We start from the raw sequence: 18778 nt of genomic DNA on the forward strand, positions 1-18778 counted from the left end.
TATGTTTATCTCAAGTTATACGGTGAGATTGGTGTGGCTGGTATGAATCTTGCCCTGGATTACCAAAATCCTCTACTTGTACTGTCAGCTCTTCCGGGCACAGTTTCTCTAACTGAGGTCTGGAGGAGGGACATAGAGGGAGGAGCCAGAGCACACCAGAATCTAAATTCTTTCTTAAAGTGCCCATGTCTCCTGTGGAGCCCGTCTATTCCCCATGGTCCTTACGGAGTCCCCAGCATCCACTACGGACTACGAGAAATAGATTTACCGGTAAGAAAAATCTTATTTTTTTTTTCATCCACTAGGGGTCACTGGAGTACTCTTGGGACGTACCAAAGTTTCCCCCTTGGGTGGGAGAGCTGGTTGTCACCTGTAATAGTAGACGGCCAAAGCGAGATGCTGATGCCGTAAAAGTATGAACTTGTAAAAGCGCACCAACGTGTGCACTGACAACCATGTTTACCACCTGCCGTCCATGATCAATGGAGGCGGTTGTAAACTAGTATGAAAGTAAGCCTGACGAATGGTCTGCTGAATTCAGCTAGCCACCCTCCGACTGGAAGCTGGCCAACCTACGTTCAGTGCATTATAGAGATCAAACAATGTATTTGTTTTATGTACTGTTGATATCCGGCTACATAAATGTGAAGCACACGAACCACATTCACAGTAGCTGGAGTTCCTGAACCTCCTGAGAAACAGGAACAACGATTGATAAATTTATATGAAAAGAGGATACTACCTCTGGTAGAAGAACAGAATTCTTCTGAAGTTCTGCTTTGTAATCTTTAAACACCAGATACGGTGGTTTGTATGACAATGCACCCAATTTAAAACACACCCTGCCAAATTAAGGCTCGAAGAAACTGGTGCGTAATCAAGAAACTTAACAGCCCCTTTGTTGTAAGAGTTCAAAAATGAGGACTACAAAAACTAAAAGTCGATTGAAGTCCCATGTAGATGGTATAAATGGAGAACAGACTGTAAGGACACCTTGCAGACACGTATGCACTGTTGCCAACCGAGCCAAGCGGCGCTGAAAGAAAATCAACCAAATAGAAACCTGCCCTTTAGTGTCGCTAAACCTAGTCCTTCATGTAACCCCATCTGTAAACATAGCCCAGACGGAATAAATTTAAAAAGATGACGGAAACTTCCGAGCTTTACCCCAACCAACCTAAGCTCGCCCAATTCGGTGATAAAGAGCATGTAATAGGGTTGGTATAACCGACTGTGGAATGCCCTTACGTTTTTGTAAAAGAGCGGATTCAATGGGCACTCCGTGAAACACTGCCGCGCTAATGCGTGGTAAGGAAACTGACACTGAGTGTCTGCTGAATTTGGCGAGATGCCAGCAGATCCTGTTGTGGGTAACCTTACTCCTGGACTAAGATCTGGAACACTTGTAGATGTACAGACCGTTCCATTTGGTGAAAATGCGGACGACTGCGCTAGTCTGTTTCCTAGGAGTCCACTCCTGGAATGAACACTGCCGATAACATCACCTGGTGATGCTCAACTTAATGTAGGAATAGAGAAAATGTCTTGCGTGGCCATGGGACTTAGAGTCCTTCTTTGTTTTGACCGAACATGAACAGTGTGAGACTGTAAGAAGTGAACTGCCTGTGCATAACCTTGTAAACAGGCCTGCGTTCCAGGACCTTGACCGTAATCTTTTCTGGTCTGGCCCCAGACTTTGAAGCGGACCATGTTGGACTATAGCTACCCCCAGTTGAGAATTGCGTCAGTCGTTAGAACTATCCAATCCCAGACTACGAATCTTTTCCTCGCAGTGAAAATTTGTATTTGGAGCCACTCGAGTAGCGATACTCTGGGCCCTGGATCCAATGGCCCTTCTGATGAATCTGTAGATGAGAGGCCGACCACTGTGCGAGCAGACTAAGCTGAAAAGGCCGTGAGAGGAATATTCCGACTGGATTGCATGGAAGATGCTACTATCTTTCCTAATAGTCGAATGCACAAGCGCACAGAGATTGGCCGCGGGTAGAGCAGTACCAAATGATGACTACTCTGATTTTACCGCTGACAGGGAAAATCTTGCTAAAAGAGGACATTGAACGGCCGTAAGGCATGCTGAAAGAGCATGTGTTGAGAAAACGTCGTGAGTAGGTTGTGTGAGTACGAACTATTATCACCTCCATGGATCTGAGATGAACCATTAGCACAGACATCCCTTTCCACAGACATCACTTCTGTGATACCGGAGGCACAGATGAGAGACTAAGTGGCAGTGCCTGAGTGATAATGGTGTTGTTTTACTGCAACCCAAAAGTACAACCTGTGCGTGTAAGAATGCAGTCTTGAAATGTAGTGAAATTCTGAATTCCTGTGGTTAAAACCCACAGTCTGACTGCAGCGATTCCATCTCGAATCTGTAGAAAGTATATCGTGATTGAGCCTTGTTAAGTTCCATATCGGTGTGACGGAGCCGTCCGGCATAGGCACTACTCAAAGATTGGTATAAAATACCTGAACTTGTGTACCGGATGAATTAACAATGCTGAGTGTACGAGAGACTGAATAGCAATCTACGACACTGTATTGTGTAGTCTTTGAATACAAAATTGCGGAATCCCATTCTGTGCATGTCTGCAACAACGTCAAATGGAACGTCTGAATACATGCTCTCACAATAGAAGATCAGAGATACTGTAGGCTGGAAAGCCGCCATGCCACTGGCTTGTTAGCTGGCTTTGTGTTTTGACGACAGTTAGTGTGAAAAACACGTCCTCCACCACGTCTACAGTGTACAGTTGAATTGTCAAAAATGTTAACGCTGGACCAGCGTATTTCCTTTTAGGAACTTGCCCGTGCAACTGTAGGAAAACACTTTCTGCCAGTAGCCTGAGAACCTAATTTGTCCTAAGAAGGCCTAATAACATATCGCCAACATAAGGCAACGGTACTATTTTTCGATTAAGCCTTGGTGTCAAAAATAACGAGTACTTACTTGGCCAACAACTATAGATACCGTAGGCCAAAGACTCAGGCGATTCACAAATGTCATCGTTTAGAAGTAAAAGTGGTCTGAAGAACGGCCCTGTTGTGAGCCTAACTTGAGCTGTGTGGTCTATACAACTACAGGCATGTTAACCCAAACCCCAACTAAAGCAAGTGTAAACAACACTTCCGCTGCAGTATAAATGGCCTTTAGCAGGGCGCTTAGCTGACGCTGCAAAAGGTCATAATGCATTGTTAGCGCTGGGATTGGAATAGTTAACTTTTATAACTAAAGAGAGGTCACTGGTGACGAAATGTCGCAGTCAGTTTGGGAAAGGTTAGTAAAACAAATGGCTTTGCACAGAAAAGCGTCTATCTGGATTTATTACAACCTCATTGTAAACCGATAACTATGAGACAACAGATGACGAATTAACTATACATAGACAGTTCTAGACTGTGCGTTGTGGCTGCTGAGACGGTATTACCGAGTGGGGGGACGGACGGACATATTTGCTGCACAGTAAGAAAATCCTCCCACACATCCTCCAGTAAGCGGCTGCAGACAGTAGTGATCTGCCAGTGTGAGCGGCGACAGCGGGAGCTGACCGCCGCAGGAGAGTCGCAGATGAGAGCCGGGTTTGAGTGATGGCGGCCGTCAATAGAGGTAGCGGGCGGCCCGACAAATGAGCGCTGGGGAGCAGTGACGGTGCACAGCGGCGGCAGTGAAAACTGTCCGCTGTGTACTTTCTAATCACACCCGGAGCTGACTCCCCTCCCCCCCAATAACACGGGTCCAATCATCTAGCAGCGGGAGCTGTCCATCGCGTGTATCCCCAGTGAGCCCTGAAGCTCCGGAACAGCGGCAGCAGGGTCTGACCGCCGCGTGTTGTGCTTAGTGGAGCGGCGGCAGCAGGGTCTGACCGCCGCGTGTTGAAGTTAGCTTCGTGGCATAGTGGAGCGGTGGCCGCCGGGAGCTGGCTACCGCATCCATGTTATAATAGCATATAGGGAGAGTGTGCAGGGGCTCCCTGCATATCCACAGCAGCGTTGGAGGGGAGAGTTGTTGTGTGCAGCGCCTGTAATCCCCCCATAGTAACTACACACACACATGGAGCGGCGGCAGCGTGAGCTGACCGGCCTCATGTTACTCACCGCACCTGCCGGGATCTGGAGGCAATGACGGGGTTTCTCTGTAAGCTCCGTCCTGCTCCCGCAGCCATGGCTGAGTCAGCATTTGCTGATAAGGTCTATGGCGGTGCTTCTCTCATAAGCGCCGACAAGCCTTGCTGCTACAGCAGCACACACAGTCCCGGACCCACGCTTCTTAGTAAGCTGGGAAGGGACTGTGGAAGAAAAAGTAAAAAAATCAAAATGAAAACAAAAGTCCTGACAGACTCAGGAACGTGTCTTCCCGTCTCGAAGACACATAAACCCTCCCTCACCTCCATACTCCCAAGATGTCTCAGTTGTTTAACATTTAAATATTTAAATGTGTCTGTCCCTGCTAAAGCATCGTCCATATCCCAAGAGTACTCCAGTGACTCCTAGTGGATGAAAAAGAAAAAAAGTCAGTGGCACTGATTGATCTGGTCATATGTCAGTGGCACCTACTGGCCTATGTTCCCAACATACAGACAACTATGTACAGACGTATGCTCATACATGTGCATTCAGTCACACCAAAACGCCTGTTTCTGCGCCAGGTGTCTCGCTCAAAATATGCGTCTTATTCGCTTAAATAAACCAACTGCATTGAAAAAAACTACTAAGTTGCACTGATCAATCTGATGTGTGCCCAAGTCTGTATATGTGTACAAAGCGCTACGATGCTGCAGCTTTTCCTTCCACTAAGTTCCGCTGTGATTTATCTGCAACTTTGTATGTGTTTAAACGAATTCCTGTGTGGTAAGAGTTGCAGCTCATCGTCTCTGGTACACGGTGAGTGATGTCTGGCTGCATCTGCAATGCGAATAAGACACAATTTAAAGCAAAAGACGCCACACCCCTTGTGCCGGGCATTACACACCTTATGGTGTATTGAGGATAGGTCTGTGAGTATACATCTGTAGCACATGCGCTGACCATCTAATGGACCATCTCCTATGTAGCAGCGCCCAGAATAATACTATCCCGAGCACAGGGGAAAAGGGCAGTTTAATATAAAGAAATGTGTTTAAAACACGGTCAGCATGAAAGTAGCCGTTTCCCTTTACCCAACAGGAAGTGCCTCTAATTCTATACAAGGATCCAAAAAACAAGGGATGTTGAATGACACAGCTCTGAAAGGCAACTAGGTGAATGTCACAATTAACTACACAGGAATCATTTTATATATTTTATTTATTTATTTTACTTTTTTTTTTTCTCCTGGGTAAAGTTAGCGTGAGGCGTCAGATCAGCCGAGAGAAACGCCCCCAGTGCTGTGTAATGATACGTGAGACCTAGTGGATGGCGCTGGTTACAATTTATCCAAGAAGTTATCCAGGAGCGGGATTCCTTCCTTGAGGCCTTTACGTTTCCGGGTTTCTACGACCACCTGGGCCGGGCGGGTTGTGGCTTCCGTTGGGTCACCAGGTAGGATCTGCCAGTGGTCAAACACACACTGTGGGAAAGCCTGCCCCCCGGTGTTAGACCTGAGATCAGCAGTGAAACCTGTCAAAGGGGGAGAGACCGTGAGAATAGAATCGGATAAGACAATCAGGCAGCATAATACTGGTTCTGGCGGGTATTCAGAGTTGTTAGCAATTGGGCAAAACCATGCTGCACTGCAGGTGGGGCAGATGTAACATGTGCAGAGATTAGATTTGGGTGGGTTATATTTTTTCTGTGCAGGGTAAATACTGGCTGCTTTATTTTTACAATGCAAATTAAATTTCAGTTTGAACTCACCCCACCCAAATCTAACTCTCTCGGCACATGTTACATCTGCCCCACCTGCAGTGCACATGATTTTGCCTATTACTGTGCTTTTTTGTTTTGCTAATAAACCTGATGAGGCCAGTCAGTACACTTCTACATTTGGGAACTTAAGACGCAGTCACCCTGTGAAGTCACTGACACGTCTCCTGCGTGCTCTAGTATTTCTTTTTCATCCACTAGGGGTCACTGGAGTACTCTTGGGATATGGACGGCCTCCGCAGGAACAGGGCACTGAATATTCAAATTCAGTAACACTCCTCCCCTCCATACTCCCAGAGTACCTCAGTGTTTTTTCTGTGCTCGTCGGAGCAACAGGGCTGGTGTTGGGGGGCTCCCACACTTAGTGAATTTTTTATTTTTATTTTTACAACTTAAGACACATCCCTTCCCAGTTTCTACTAAAAACATGGGTCCGGGATGGTGCCGCTGCACGGAGCAGCGCATGGCGTGTCGGTCCTCACAAAGAGCACCCTCACAGCCACACGCAGCTCACTCACTGACCTGCGAGAGCTGGACGGAGCTTACAGATAGAAGCCCCGTCGCAGCCCTCCCTACAGGAGACAAGGTATGCTGGGGGGACGGGGCGGTCAGCGCACGCTGCCGCCCCACTGTGTGGGGTCCGTGTTGTAACCACCGCCCGCACCCGCCGCTACTCCCGGCCGCTCCGGACAGGTCCGGCTACACACAGCGCTACACGGAGCACAGGGGGAGGGGGGGAGGTCTGCACACAGGCAGCGCAGCTGCAAGGAAAACATGGGCTGCATGGCTGCCTGCCATATTGCATAATATTATGCTGCATGGGGTATATTATGCTGCATGGGTTGTAATATGCGGCATGGGTTATATTAATAGGCTGTTAAGCCTATATTAAAGGCAATGTCAGGTACAGGTTATAGAGTCATGTATTGTAACATGCCCTGTGATTCTAACTGTAAGCATGGAATGTGGGCCTTTGTTAACATGTTCCTGTGTTTTCCTCTGATTCCAGACCGTTCCTGTACTACATCTCTACTCCACCGGAGGCGCAGGGGTGTAAGGGGGAATTTCCTATCAGGTTTCATATAGTACTGGCCACGTGCACTGCACTGCGGCCATATATATATATATATATATATATATATATATATATATATTACACACCTTAGTAACGATTTTACTGAGTCGTGGAAGTGTCTGTCTTTGTTTATTGTGTTGTCTGTCTGCATTATGAGTACGGCACCAGCAAAGACTAAAATGAAGTTTCACTGCAATGTCTGTACATGAATCTACCACATGTTCAGTATGTTTTGTAGGTTTCCACTCCGGAACCCGGTGTCATTCCTCTGTTACGTGGCCGCCGCTCGACACGAGCGGCAAGATCGGAGTCTCGGATGAGACCGCCAAATCTAACGGAGGAGTCTCAGCCGTTGCAAAGGTCCAACTTCACTTTGGGTAACAGGTATTAATTTAATTGGTCTTATAATTTAACCGTTTCTGCTATGTTGCAGTCTGACAATTCTATGCCAAACCTCACGGCGCTAAATAAGGGTGAGGAGGGCACATTAGACCAGCAGTCAGATAGTGCAGTTTTGACACATTGATAATGACCAGTGCGTCAGTCTCTGAAGTTAAGAGACTAAGGAGCCTCTAACATATAATCAGTCGTATTTACTAAACGACAGATCTCCAATGGGGTTCTTATTTAGGATATCTTAATAAGATGTTGGTAGAAACGCAAACTAACCGAATAACCGGTTCTCTACCTTCTACTTACCCGTTTCCACACAGTGACATCTACATTGGAGAATCCGCCATTGGTGGATTCGTCTGTGTCAGACCTTATAAAGACCCTTCAGACGTAAGATAGATTTGGGTCACTAAGGCGCTCTTTGTATGGGAACAATGACGATCACGTTATACTTATCGTTAATCAAATCTGAGAAGCTGCTGAGTATCTATGTACAGCTTCGGCTGCCGGCTGTTAGCTCGCTTCTCGCTTTTCATCGTCGTTCGTTACAGCACGACAAGTACTCTAGCTGCGTTCTTGGCAAGCGGAGTCGGAGGTCAAAAGACCGGTGGCACAGAAGTTGTTTGGTCCTAAATGGGACAAATGCATTTCTCAGGCCAAGGGGGGGGGGGAGGGGGAGAGTCTAGTTACCTGCTATTGCCTCCACCGGTACCAAGACGGTAATACTCTGGTCCGGCGTTCAAAGCCTTTAGACTTCAGTCCTTTCAAGGCTGTGGTAGAGAAACAGCCACGACTCTGGTCTGGCGTTCAAAGCCTTTAGACTTCAGTCCTTTCAAGGCTGTGGTAGAGAAACAGCTAAAGTCACCACCAAGCCAGTGGCTTGCGGGCTCCCAGGCCATCTCGGATTTCCAATTGTGGGAGCGCGCCGTCAGACGTTACATTTGCCGGGATTCCGGACATCCACTGATGGATGTATCCGCAATTTAGTGTTAAAAGAAAGCTGTCTCCCGCCACTGCGCTTTTTCAAAACAGGCCTGCCTCTGTCGGACGACAAGAAGGCGTTTTGGCAGATTGCCATTCAGTCTCTGCTGGATTCAGCAGTTTTTAATTCCAGCCCTGGTACACCAACAAGGTCAGGGTTATTATTCCCGTCTGTTTGGGGTACCGAAGCCGGAGGGCTCCGTCACAGTCTCAATCAGTAAGTCACTTACCACTGATTGAAGATGGAATTTCTGCGGTCAGTAATTGCAGATTTGTAGCCACAAGATTGCATGATTGCGCTTGATCTCCAGGATGCGTACTTACACATTCCGGTTTGGTCACCTCATCAGAGGTTCTTGCGTTTTTCAATACGCCTCAACCATTAGCAGGCTCTACCGTTTGGCCTCTCGTCAGCGCCTCGGGTATTCACCAAAGTGATGTCTGTGCTGATAGCCCATCTCAGATCCCTGGCAGTGACAATCGTTCCGTACTTAGACGATCTGCTCATAAAAGCTCTGTCTCCACAGATGCTCCTCCAACTTGCGCTGCTAACGTACACCACGGTTGGAGTGTCAACTTCAAGAAATCGCATCTAATTCCGTCTCAACGACTTCAATTCCTAGGTATGATTATCGATACGGTAAATCAAGACTTTACCTACTACATCAGAAAGTACAGATTGTTCACATCTGGTACAATTAGTGCTCAAGCCACGCACACTTTCGGTACATTTGTGTATTCGCCTATTAGGAACAATGGTGGTGGCTTTCGAAGCGCTTCAGTTCGGAAGATTTCACTCGCGTCCATTTCAACAGCATGTGCTCGCACAGTGGTCGGCCTCGCATCTGCAGATTCCCCACAGGGTGAGGTTGTCGCCAAGGGCGAGGGTGTCTCTACTCTGGGGCTCAAGGTACACAATTTAACCGCAGGCGGCGGCTGGAATTGAATAATTCTAACGGCGAACGTGAGTCTCAGAGGTTGGGGAGCTGTGGTTCAACGACAGGGTCTCTGGGCGGATCACGACAGATTGCTGTCTATAACGGTCCTGGAACTCTGCGCAATTTACAATGCACTACGAGTACACATGCTTCCCTCTCAGACTGTCCAAGTGCAGTCAGACAACGCGACGGCAGTCGCATACATCAACTACCAAGGAGGAACGAGAAGCCGCATGGCAATGCGGGAAGTAGCTCGAATCCTCAATTGGCCAGAATACCACCAGGTGATATTGTCGGCAGGGTTCATTCCGGGAGTGGACAACTGGGAGGCGGATTATCTCACCCGTCGGGATTTTCATCCAGGAGACTGGGCATTAAATCCTGTGGTGTTTCAAATGTTGGTCCACAGGTGGGGTTACCCTCGGGTGGACCTGATGGCATCTCGCCACAATTACCAAACGCCCCAGTATGTGTCCAGAACGAGAGATCCAAGGGCTGTGGCGGTGGATGCTCTCACAATGCGTGGCCGTGCAGCCTCGTGTATCTGGTTCCACCGTTTCCGCTGCTCTCTCGGTTGCTAAAACGGATCAAAAGAGAGTCCGTCACAGTCATACTGGTGGTGCCTCATTGGTCTCGGAGAGCTTGGTTCTCGGATCTCCGCGGTCTATTCTTGGCTGCTCCTACTACGTCCAGACCTGTTCCAACAGGGTCCGTTCTTTTACCCCGATTTAGCGCGGCTGTGTTTGACGGGGTGGCTGTTGAGACCGCCCTCTTAAGAAGAGAGGGCATTACAGTATCGGTTATACCAACCATGTTACGAGCTAGGAAGCCGGTTACGGCAGCTCATTATTACAGAATTTGGCGTGCCTATATAGGTTGGTGTGAAGCTCGGAAGTTTCCGACATCATCTTTCAAGTTATCCCATCTTTTGTTATTTCTACGGACGGGGTTAGATGGAGGACAGCATTTATCTACACTGACGGTGCAGGTATCTGCGTTGTCAATTTATTTTCAAAGACGATTGGCTCTTTTGCCGTCGGTACACTCTTTTCTACAAGGTGTCCTCAGAGTACAGCCTCCATTCATTCCACCTACAGCGCCATGGGACTTGAATCTGGTTTTAGATTTCTTACAGTCTTCATATTTTTGAACCCTTCCAGCAAGTGGATATAAAGTTTCTCACTTGGAAAACAATTTTTCTTCTAGCCTTAGCTTCGGCAAGGCGTGTTTCAGATTTAGGTTCCTTGTCATGCAAGCCACCGTATTTGGTGTTTCATGATGACGGAGCGGAACTTCGGACGAATCCCGCTTTCTTACCACAGGTAGTGTCATCTTTTCACATCAATCAACCAATAGTAGTTCCTGTGTTAACAGCACATTCTGGAACTCTGGATGTGGTACGCGCATTACGCGTTTATGTATCCCGAACGTCTACAGCCTGATACGTTGTTTGTTCTCTATGCTGCTGCCAAGATGGGTTGGCCAGCTTCTAAGCAGACCTTATCCAGATGGATAACACTGACTATACGTCAGGTGTTCCTTAATGCTAGGTTACAGCCGCATATATCATTAACAGCTCATTCCACGCGTTCTGTGGGAACTTCATGGGCAGCTGGTCGTGGAGCTCCTACGACGCAGTTTTGCCGTGCGGCTACATGGTCTTCCGTGCACACGTTTGTGCGCTTTTACAAGTTTGATACCTTTTGCGGCATCAGCATCTAGCTTTGGCCGCCTGGTGTTACAGGTGTCAAACAGCTCTCCCGCCCACGGGGAAAGCTTTGGTACGTCCCAAGAGTACTCCAGTGACCCCTAGTGGATGAAAAAGAAAATAGGATTTTGGTACTTACCAGGTAAATCCTTTTCTTTGAATCCATAGAGGGCACTGGACGCCCACCTAGAGCAGTTTTACCTGGTTTGTAGTAAGCTCAGGGGATCTTATGGTAACACATTTTCACCGACTGGTTAAAATTTTCTAGTTCTATCGGTTATGGTGTCAACTGTTTCGTTGTCCGTTACGTTATGTGTCAACTTTATGGTTGTCCGTTATGTTATAGGTAATTCTCCATTGTCAACCTCTGTATCGCTCCTGCTCGGCTCAGTAAAAAACACTGAGGTACTCTGGGAGTATGGAGGGAAGGAGTGTTACTGAATTTGAATATTCAGTGCCCTGTTCCTGCGGAGGCTGTCCATATCCCAAGAGTACTCCAGTGCCCCCTGTGGATTCAAAGAAAAGGATTTACCTGGTAAGTACCAAAATCCTATTTTCGTTGCCAAGCCTCACTTTTCCTTTCCTATACCCGCCCGGTGGCCACCTCCTTGCCACAAACAAGTAGCAATATGGCATTCAAGATTTCTCTTACATCATTGGGGATACTGGGAATCCATTTAGTACCATGGGGGGGGGGGGGGGGGGCAGCCTCTTGAAGGGTTAATGGCCCCGTTCCCCGCTGACAGGACACTAGCTCCTGAGGGAACTATTCGCAAGCCCCACCACGGCGAGCGTACATTCCTGCAGCACGCCGACACCCCTAACAGAGCCAGAAGAAAGAAGAATGGTGAGTACTAAGCCGGCGTCCCGGCTAGCAGGTCGCCGACCATTATGGCCGCATGAGGGTACGGAGACGCAGTTTCTACATGGGGCGAACTGAGTCTCAGTACACTATATGTGTACACAGTACCCAGACTGGCATTACAGACTTAAAAGGGTGCTGACTCCATTTTAGGCACAAAATTACCTCAGCCAGTATAAAAAAGAGCGGGAAGACCGCGCACAATTGAAGGAGCGGGGCTTCGCTATGAGTGGATCCAGCAGCTCACCAGCGCCATTTTCCCTCTGCCGTGGACACAGACGCTGACTGACAGGGATGCGCAGCTCCTTCGGAGAGACTCCAGATTACCTCAGCTGTACCAGGGGGTCATAGCAGGGGGGTACCGATTATTAGTGTACTAAGTCCCCAATCTGGGTACTTAGTCTATGACCCGGCTAAGCTTGGCATTAGCGGTATGGTCGCTGTGTGCTGGCTCCATACTAACTCTGTGTCTCCCTGGAAGGGCTCTTTGTGGGTTAATTGTGCATTTAACCTCTTCCTGTGTGTGTGTGTGTGTGCTGTCACTGTATGTCAGACAAAGAGTGTGTTTCATGTAAGGCACAGTGTTCCTCTTCTCCAGGGGGTTCACTACTGTGTACTCAGTGCAGTGTACCTTCCAAGGCTAGCGGGGCATGACCAGCTTTGCTGGATGCCATTAAGGGAATGATCACCAATATTTCTACTAAATTGTCTCGCAATGAGAAAGAGACGCATTACTTAAGACAAATCGAAGTCTGAGTTTATGAAAAGAGACTCAGTACCCAAACCAGCGTCTCAGTCCCCTGCCATTTGTCCGCAAAAACATACTTTGGCCCATATCCTGCAGTCTGACTCTGACAATGAAGGGTCAGACATGGAGGAGGGGGAGGTGGACTCAGAGGTGGGGGAGACTACTCTGTCACAGGGAATAGAGGCTATCAGAGAAGTTCTGGATATCCCTGATAAGGTGACAGAGGACACTGAGGAATATTATTTTAATATAAAAAAGAAATCCTCAGCCACTTTTCCTGTGTCAAAGGAACTATATACCCTGTTTGAAGAACCGTGGGTTAATCCAGATAAGAAATTTCAAATCCCTAAACGGTTGCTATCATCTTTTCCTTCTGAGGATAGGAAAAAATGGTAAAATCCACCAGTAGTGGTTTTATTGGTCTCCAGGCTCTTACGAAAGATTGTATTGCCTGTTCCAGGTGCAGCCTCCCTAAAAGACGTGGCGCTGATCGCAAAATTGATACTACACTCAAATCTTTGTATACAGCTGCGGGGGTGGCCCAGTGACCCACTATAGCATGTGCGTGGATCACTAAAGCCATTGCTAAATGGTCGGATAACCTAATTGAGGGGTTAGATACCTTGCCTCAAGGGGAGATTATTTTGCTCCGGCAGCATATACAGGACTCTGCAAACTTTATGGTAGAAGCCATAAAAGAAATAGGCTTGCTTAATGCACGCGCCACTGCTATGGCAGTGTCAGCACGCAGAGGCTTATGGCTACACCAGTGGACAGCTGACGCTAACTCCAGAAAAGGTGTGGAAGACCTACCCTTCACAGGAGAGGCCGTATTTGGAGATGAACTAGACAAATGGATCTCCAAAGCTACTGTGGGTAAGTCTACGTATCTTCCGTCTGCAGCTCACCCAGCCAGGAAGGCCTACTCAGGACCTAATCTACAGTCCTTTCGGACTGACAAGTTTAAGGGCAAAGCCAGAGGCGCTAGAGGTAAACCACGCAAACCTGCAACTGCCGGTTTGCAGGAACAGAGCTCAAGCTCTGCTTCCTCAAAACCTTCAGCATGATGGTGGACCGCGATGCCTGGAGGTAGGAGCCTGGCTAAAATTCTTCAGTCACATCTGGACAACATAGTGCCAGGATCCCTGGGTCATAGATCTTATTTCCCAGGGCTACAGACTGGAGTTCCAGGAGCTCCCACCTCACAGATTCTTCAAATCAGGCTTACCAGTTTCACAAGAGGGAAGTATAACTTTACAGGACGCCATTCAAAAACTGGTACAGACTCGGGTCATTGTTCCAGTTACACCTCATCTACAAAACAAGGGACACTATGCCAGCTTGTTTGTAGTTCCGAAACCGGACCGTTCAGTAAGACCGATTTTGAACCTCAAGTCGTTGAACCCATACTTACGAGTGTTCAAATTCAAGATGGAGATCTCTGGTCTGGAGGAGGGGGAATTCCTGACGTCTCTGAATATCATGGATTCAAATTCCGATCTAGCTGCCTCATCAGACTTATATACAGTTTGCACTGCAGGACTGTCACTACAGGTTCCAGGCCATGCCATTTGGTCTCTCCACGGCACCACGAGTGTTCACCAAAGTGATGGCAGAGATTATGTTTCTACTCCGCAAACAGGGAGTGAACGTAATTCCGTACCTGGACGATCTTCTGATAAAGGCACCGTCCAGGGAGCGGTTGCTGGACAGCATTGGCCGCTCAACCAGACTACTCCTGGATCACGGGTGGATTCTGAACTTTCCAAAATCTCACCTGGAACCAACGTAGAGGCTTCCTTTTATTGGGAATGATACTGGACACAGTCTCAGAGAGTGTTCCTTCCCTTGGAGAAGGCTATGGTTATCCAGACGATGGTTCAGGCTGTCCTGAAACCGACCCGGACCGCGGTGCATCTGTGCATTCGACTTCTGGGGGAAATGGTGGCCTCTTACGAGGTGCTACGGAAGGTTTCATGCAAGGCCCTTCCAGCTGGATCTGTTGGACAAATGGTTCGGATCGCATTTTCACATGCACCAGAGGATCTGTCTGTCGCCAAGAGCCAGGATCTCCCTTCTGTGGTGGCTACAGACTTCTCACATAGTCGAGGGTCGGAGGTTCAAGATTCAGAATTGGATTCTACTAACCACAGATGCAAGCCTCAGAAGTTGGGGAGCAGTCACCCAGGGGGTGCAATTTCAAGGAAGATGGTCAAGTCGGGAAGTCGTCCTCCCAATAAACATCTTGGAACTCAGGATCTACAACGCCCTTCTGCAGGCCTCATCTCTACTTCGGAATCAGGCCATTCAAGTCCAGTCAGACAATGTTACGGCGGTAACGTACATAAACCGACAAGGCGGAACGAAAAGCAGAGCAGCAATGTCAGAGGTGTCAAGAATTCTCCTCTGGGTGGAAAAACATGCCGTGGCGTTGTCGGCGGTCTTCATTCCTGACAATACTAAATTCTTTTGTCGTATGAACAACCCTTAATGAAGTCTAAGAACACTGTACGCTGTTTACTTAAGAAATACCGTAAGGGTACGCTAGTTGCGTAACGATCGCTCAGCCGTAGGCGAGACGCTCAAGCGTCACGTTCGCTCACGGCCCAGTGATCACAGGACAGCACGTTATTGGTTATGTCTAGAGTAATGATTCGCTATGGCGTAGCGTACGCTCGAGACCACGAGGAGATCACCAGCGGCGCAGACGCTCACAACGCTATACCTTTATGTATAAAACTTTTATCAATGAAATACACAGAATACCTTAATGTGAATACAGGGTGATTGTGCAACTTTGTGTAACCTAACTAACTACAAAGCTGCTTGAGCGTCACCGACGCTCAAGTGAACACTTAACACTATAGAAAATACACAGATACTGGTTTAGGGTCCAAAGCCTATTAACTGTATTATATCTAATATACTTGTAAAAAGAATAACAGTACAAATGATACACTACAATATAACAGAGACTTCCTAATCAAAATACACTACTATCTAATACAATACAATACTAGTCTAGGGGAGAAGTGAGAGAAAAGAGAAGGGAGAGAGAGAAATGGAGAGAGAGATGAGAGAAATTGGCTCACAGTAAGACAATGATTACGGAGAGAAAACTTACGCACAAGGGGAAACGATCGCATGCGCCTGGACATCCAGCACCCGATTTTCAGCAATGAGAACCGTTGAAGAGTGAGCGCTGGATGTGGTCGGCCTGCCTATTTATGCCCCACACACAATGCAATCCAATGGTCCCTACAATCTTGTCGTCCATTGGACACAGGAATTCGGCTTCGCATCATAACAAAAGGTCATAGGTTGATTCATACAGGTGGGCTGTGACGATTTCCAACAGCTCAGGTGGGTGGGAAACTGGGTTTCCCGCCGCATACCTGAGTATGAGTAAATAATAGAAATGGACATAAACTTCTTATGTCCATAACTATCCGCACGAGCGATTAATACGCTCCAAACCAACACCGGAATATTGTTAATTAAATACTCTTCCGATGGGTACCAAACACTGCTATATGATTCCTGTTAGACCCTTCGTACCATACAAAGAGGGATTCCTCCGTTCAGGGACGTTCTATGTTAACTAAACTTTCAGAAACCATTAAAGGGATCATGATCTATAAACTACATTAATTATGAAAATGTGTAACGAATGAGTCGCACGCTACGACTACATAAACTCTACCGTAAATACGCATACCGTGCGCCCGCGGGTGCACGCTATTGCGGGTATGCGCCTTCACGGGAGAGCGTACGCATGCGCAGCGCGGACCAGCGTGAGGTGCAAATATGGCAGCATGTATAGAGATATTTTTCTGACTTTGACAGTCCACCCTTTGGCAGTCAATAATAACTGCCACCTTCTAAAACATTTCAAAAGGAGAAAAATATATGTCAGGGGTTAATTCATTTCCATGGTTGGGTAGGGGAGGAGAGAGGAGTAGGTGTGAAGAGGGTATGACCTAGTGAGATAGCAGAAGCATGTGTGTATGAGTCCATGTTTGGGGGGGTCATGTATCATCGTGCCGTACGTGTTGTAAATCAAGCTTCGAGGTATTGCGAAGTATACATTTGAATTCCTTCTTATCCTGTGGTACAGGTCTGTGGATGGGCTGTCAAACTTTACCGAGCTCTTTTCGGATTTTTTTTTTGAACAAAATGGGGAGCACATTTTAGTTGATGATACATGAATGGGGGAATATGTGATTGTTGATATCTGTGCCTGTATTCCCTATACTATGTGTGTTATTACCTGAGGGTTGTAGAGATGAAGATGAAGAACACTTATGGAAAATGCAATGATATTCTATGTCAGGTAAATGTACATCTGTCGTCGAAGTTTTGTTCGGTATCAGTTGAAAGTCGTCTTCTTTGCGCTGTTTTGCTCCTTAGGCATGAGCAACAAGCTTTGTCAGTGCCATCAGATTTACAAAGAATGTTGGGCTAGCGTGAGTTTAAAAATACTAGGGAAACTGGGGATCCATGGCAAAGTTCATCAAGTGTCCATTTCTCAAGTGGTCAAAACTCTTTCTTTGGTCCATCCGTTGTCTGTATAGCGTCTCGTCAACTTCCTCGTCCAAGGGGGTCTTGTTATCTTGGAGAAAAGCAGAAAAACAGGTGAAAGAAACGGACCGTATAATCGCATTTTCATCACATCCTGGTTTCTATCATTGGGTCATAAATCAAATCCAGGTTAATTACGGTTTCCTCACTCCTCAAGCTCATCACTTTTGTACTTTGTTTGCACCTCATTAAAGCCTGCCCGCATCTAAATATCAATCCAATGGATATAACAACACCCAAGATACATAGTAGAAACTTTCCAACATCCATTATGACTCCTTGAGCCCAGTCTCCTAAACCGGAGAACCAATTTCGCGGGTTCAACCATGACACCCAACCAGTCAGCTCATTACCTACAGCAGCAAGGGTGAGATTGTGTTTTCGGCGAAATTCCCACTTCAATTGGAGAATATCGTCCATCTTTTGGTCTATGACCTCTACCGGATCCTCGGTGCTATTTGTGATATACGTGCAACACTTTACGCCGTACTGTGTTGCCAATGTAACACAATATCCGCCTGTTACTGCTGTAAGATAATTAAGAACCATCCTATGCTGAACTAGTTCTGTTTTGTAGGCTTGAAGTTCTCTTCCAGTGTATCTAAACGTGTCATCATACATTTCAGTGATATTATCTAACAAATTGGCGAGTGCGGAAATATATCTATAATTCATCACTCCTCGAGCGGTGCGAGTGAAATCTAACGCTACCAGAACCTGAATCCCGGTGGATTCATGGATAAGATCAGAGGCCGGATGCTCTAACCTTTCTGACAGTTGTCTTTTAACTCGGTGCTCGTAATGGGTGTGAGTATAAGGAGCTTGGGCACCACGGTGTATGTCCTTCATTTTGTCATGTGTTACAGTCATCACTTCAGGCAATACTTTTCCAATATAACACAATCCTTCAGAGTTTGGGGCAAGCCACTTGTACGCCTTTCTCCCGCATATGAAATATGCATCATCGGGGAGGACATATGGGACGGAGAAGGACATTACCATGTTACACACCTTCCAGGTGAACTCTCCTGACCCTAATTCTTCCATCTGCTTAATGCACGTATCAGTTTGTACGATATGTGCACAGTATCCTGGTGATACCTCTCCAACTCTAGTAATCCTATTTCCTAAGGTATATCGATACCGGAAAGATTTTCCTCTACTGGCTATGTGGCGTACAAGCTCTGTATCTGTAGGCATTCTATCTGCTCTGTGTGAAAAGGTCATGGTAAGGTTGCTCCATGACACTTCCCAATTTCCCGGTTTACGGGGATTGGAGATATTAAAACATAAGAGGGACCTATCCACATGGTATTGGTGGAGCTTCAAACTAGGAGGGCTGGAGATGTTAAACCTCCGGTCCACCGGTCTCCCACCACTTAGCTCAAGTACCTCCCCTAACGTTAAAGGAAATGGTACTAGCCCTGATTTGCTATGACCCTGAGGTACTTGAGAGCATACCCAACAATCTGTTTGGTTTAATACATTACCCACTAAGGAGTGATAGTCACTCAATGGATGCCGGTCCATATGGATATTAAAACTGGATTGGCATTTCTTTATGCATCCATCTTCAATCAAATTGTCACAAAGCCTACAGATACAGTTTTCTTCAGCTAACAATCCATCG

General features: G+C 47.0%; 1 protein-coding gene across 2 annotated transcripts in view; it reads right to left on the bottom strand.

The window, feature by feature from the left end:
• Positions 1-5286: 5286 nt before the first annotated feature.
• The window catches only part of LOC135054959 (elongation factor 2-like), a 74776-nt gene continuing 61284 nt past the window's right edge, over positions 5287-18778 (bottom strand). For both annotated transcript variants that reach the window (XM_063958475.1, XM_063958466.1), the window contains one exon: positions 5287-5616. In XM_063958475.1, coding sequence (XP_063814545.1) covers positions 5491-5616 — 126 coding nt within the window. In that variant the 3' untranslated portion in view covers positions 5287-5490. The remainder of the gene's footprint in view (positions 5617-18778) is intronic.

Source organism: Pseudophryne corroboree, chromosome 1, assembly GCF_028390025.1.
Source record: "Pseudophryne corroboree isolate aPseCor3 chromosome 1, aPseCor3.hap2, whole genome shotgun sequence".
Classification (NCBI taxonomy): domain Eukaryota; kingdom Metazoa; phylum Chordata; class Amphibia; order Anura; family Myobatrachidae; genus Pseudophryne; species Pseudophryne corroboree.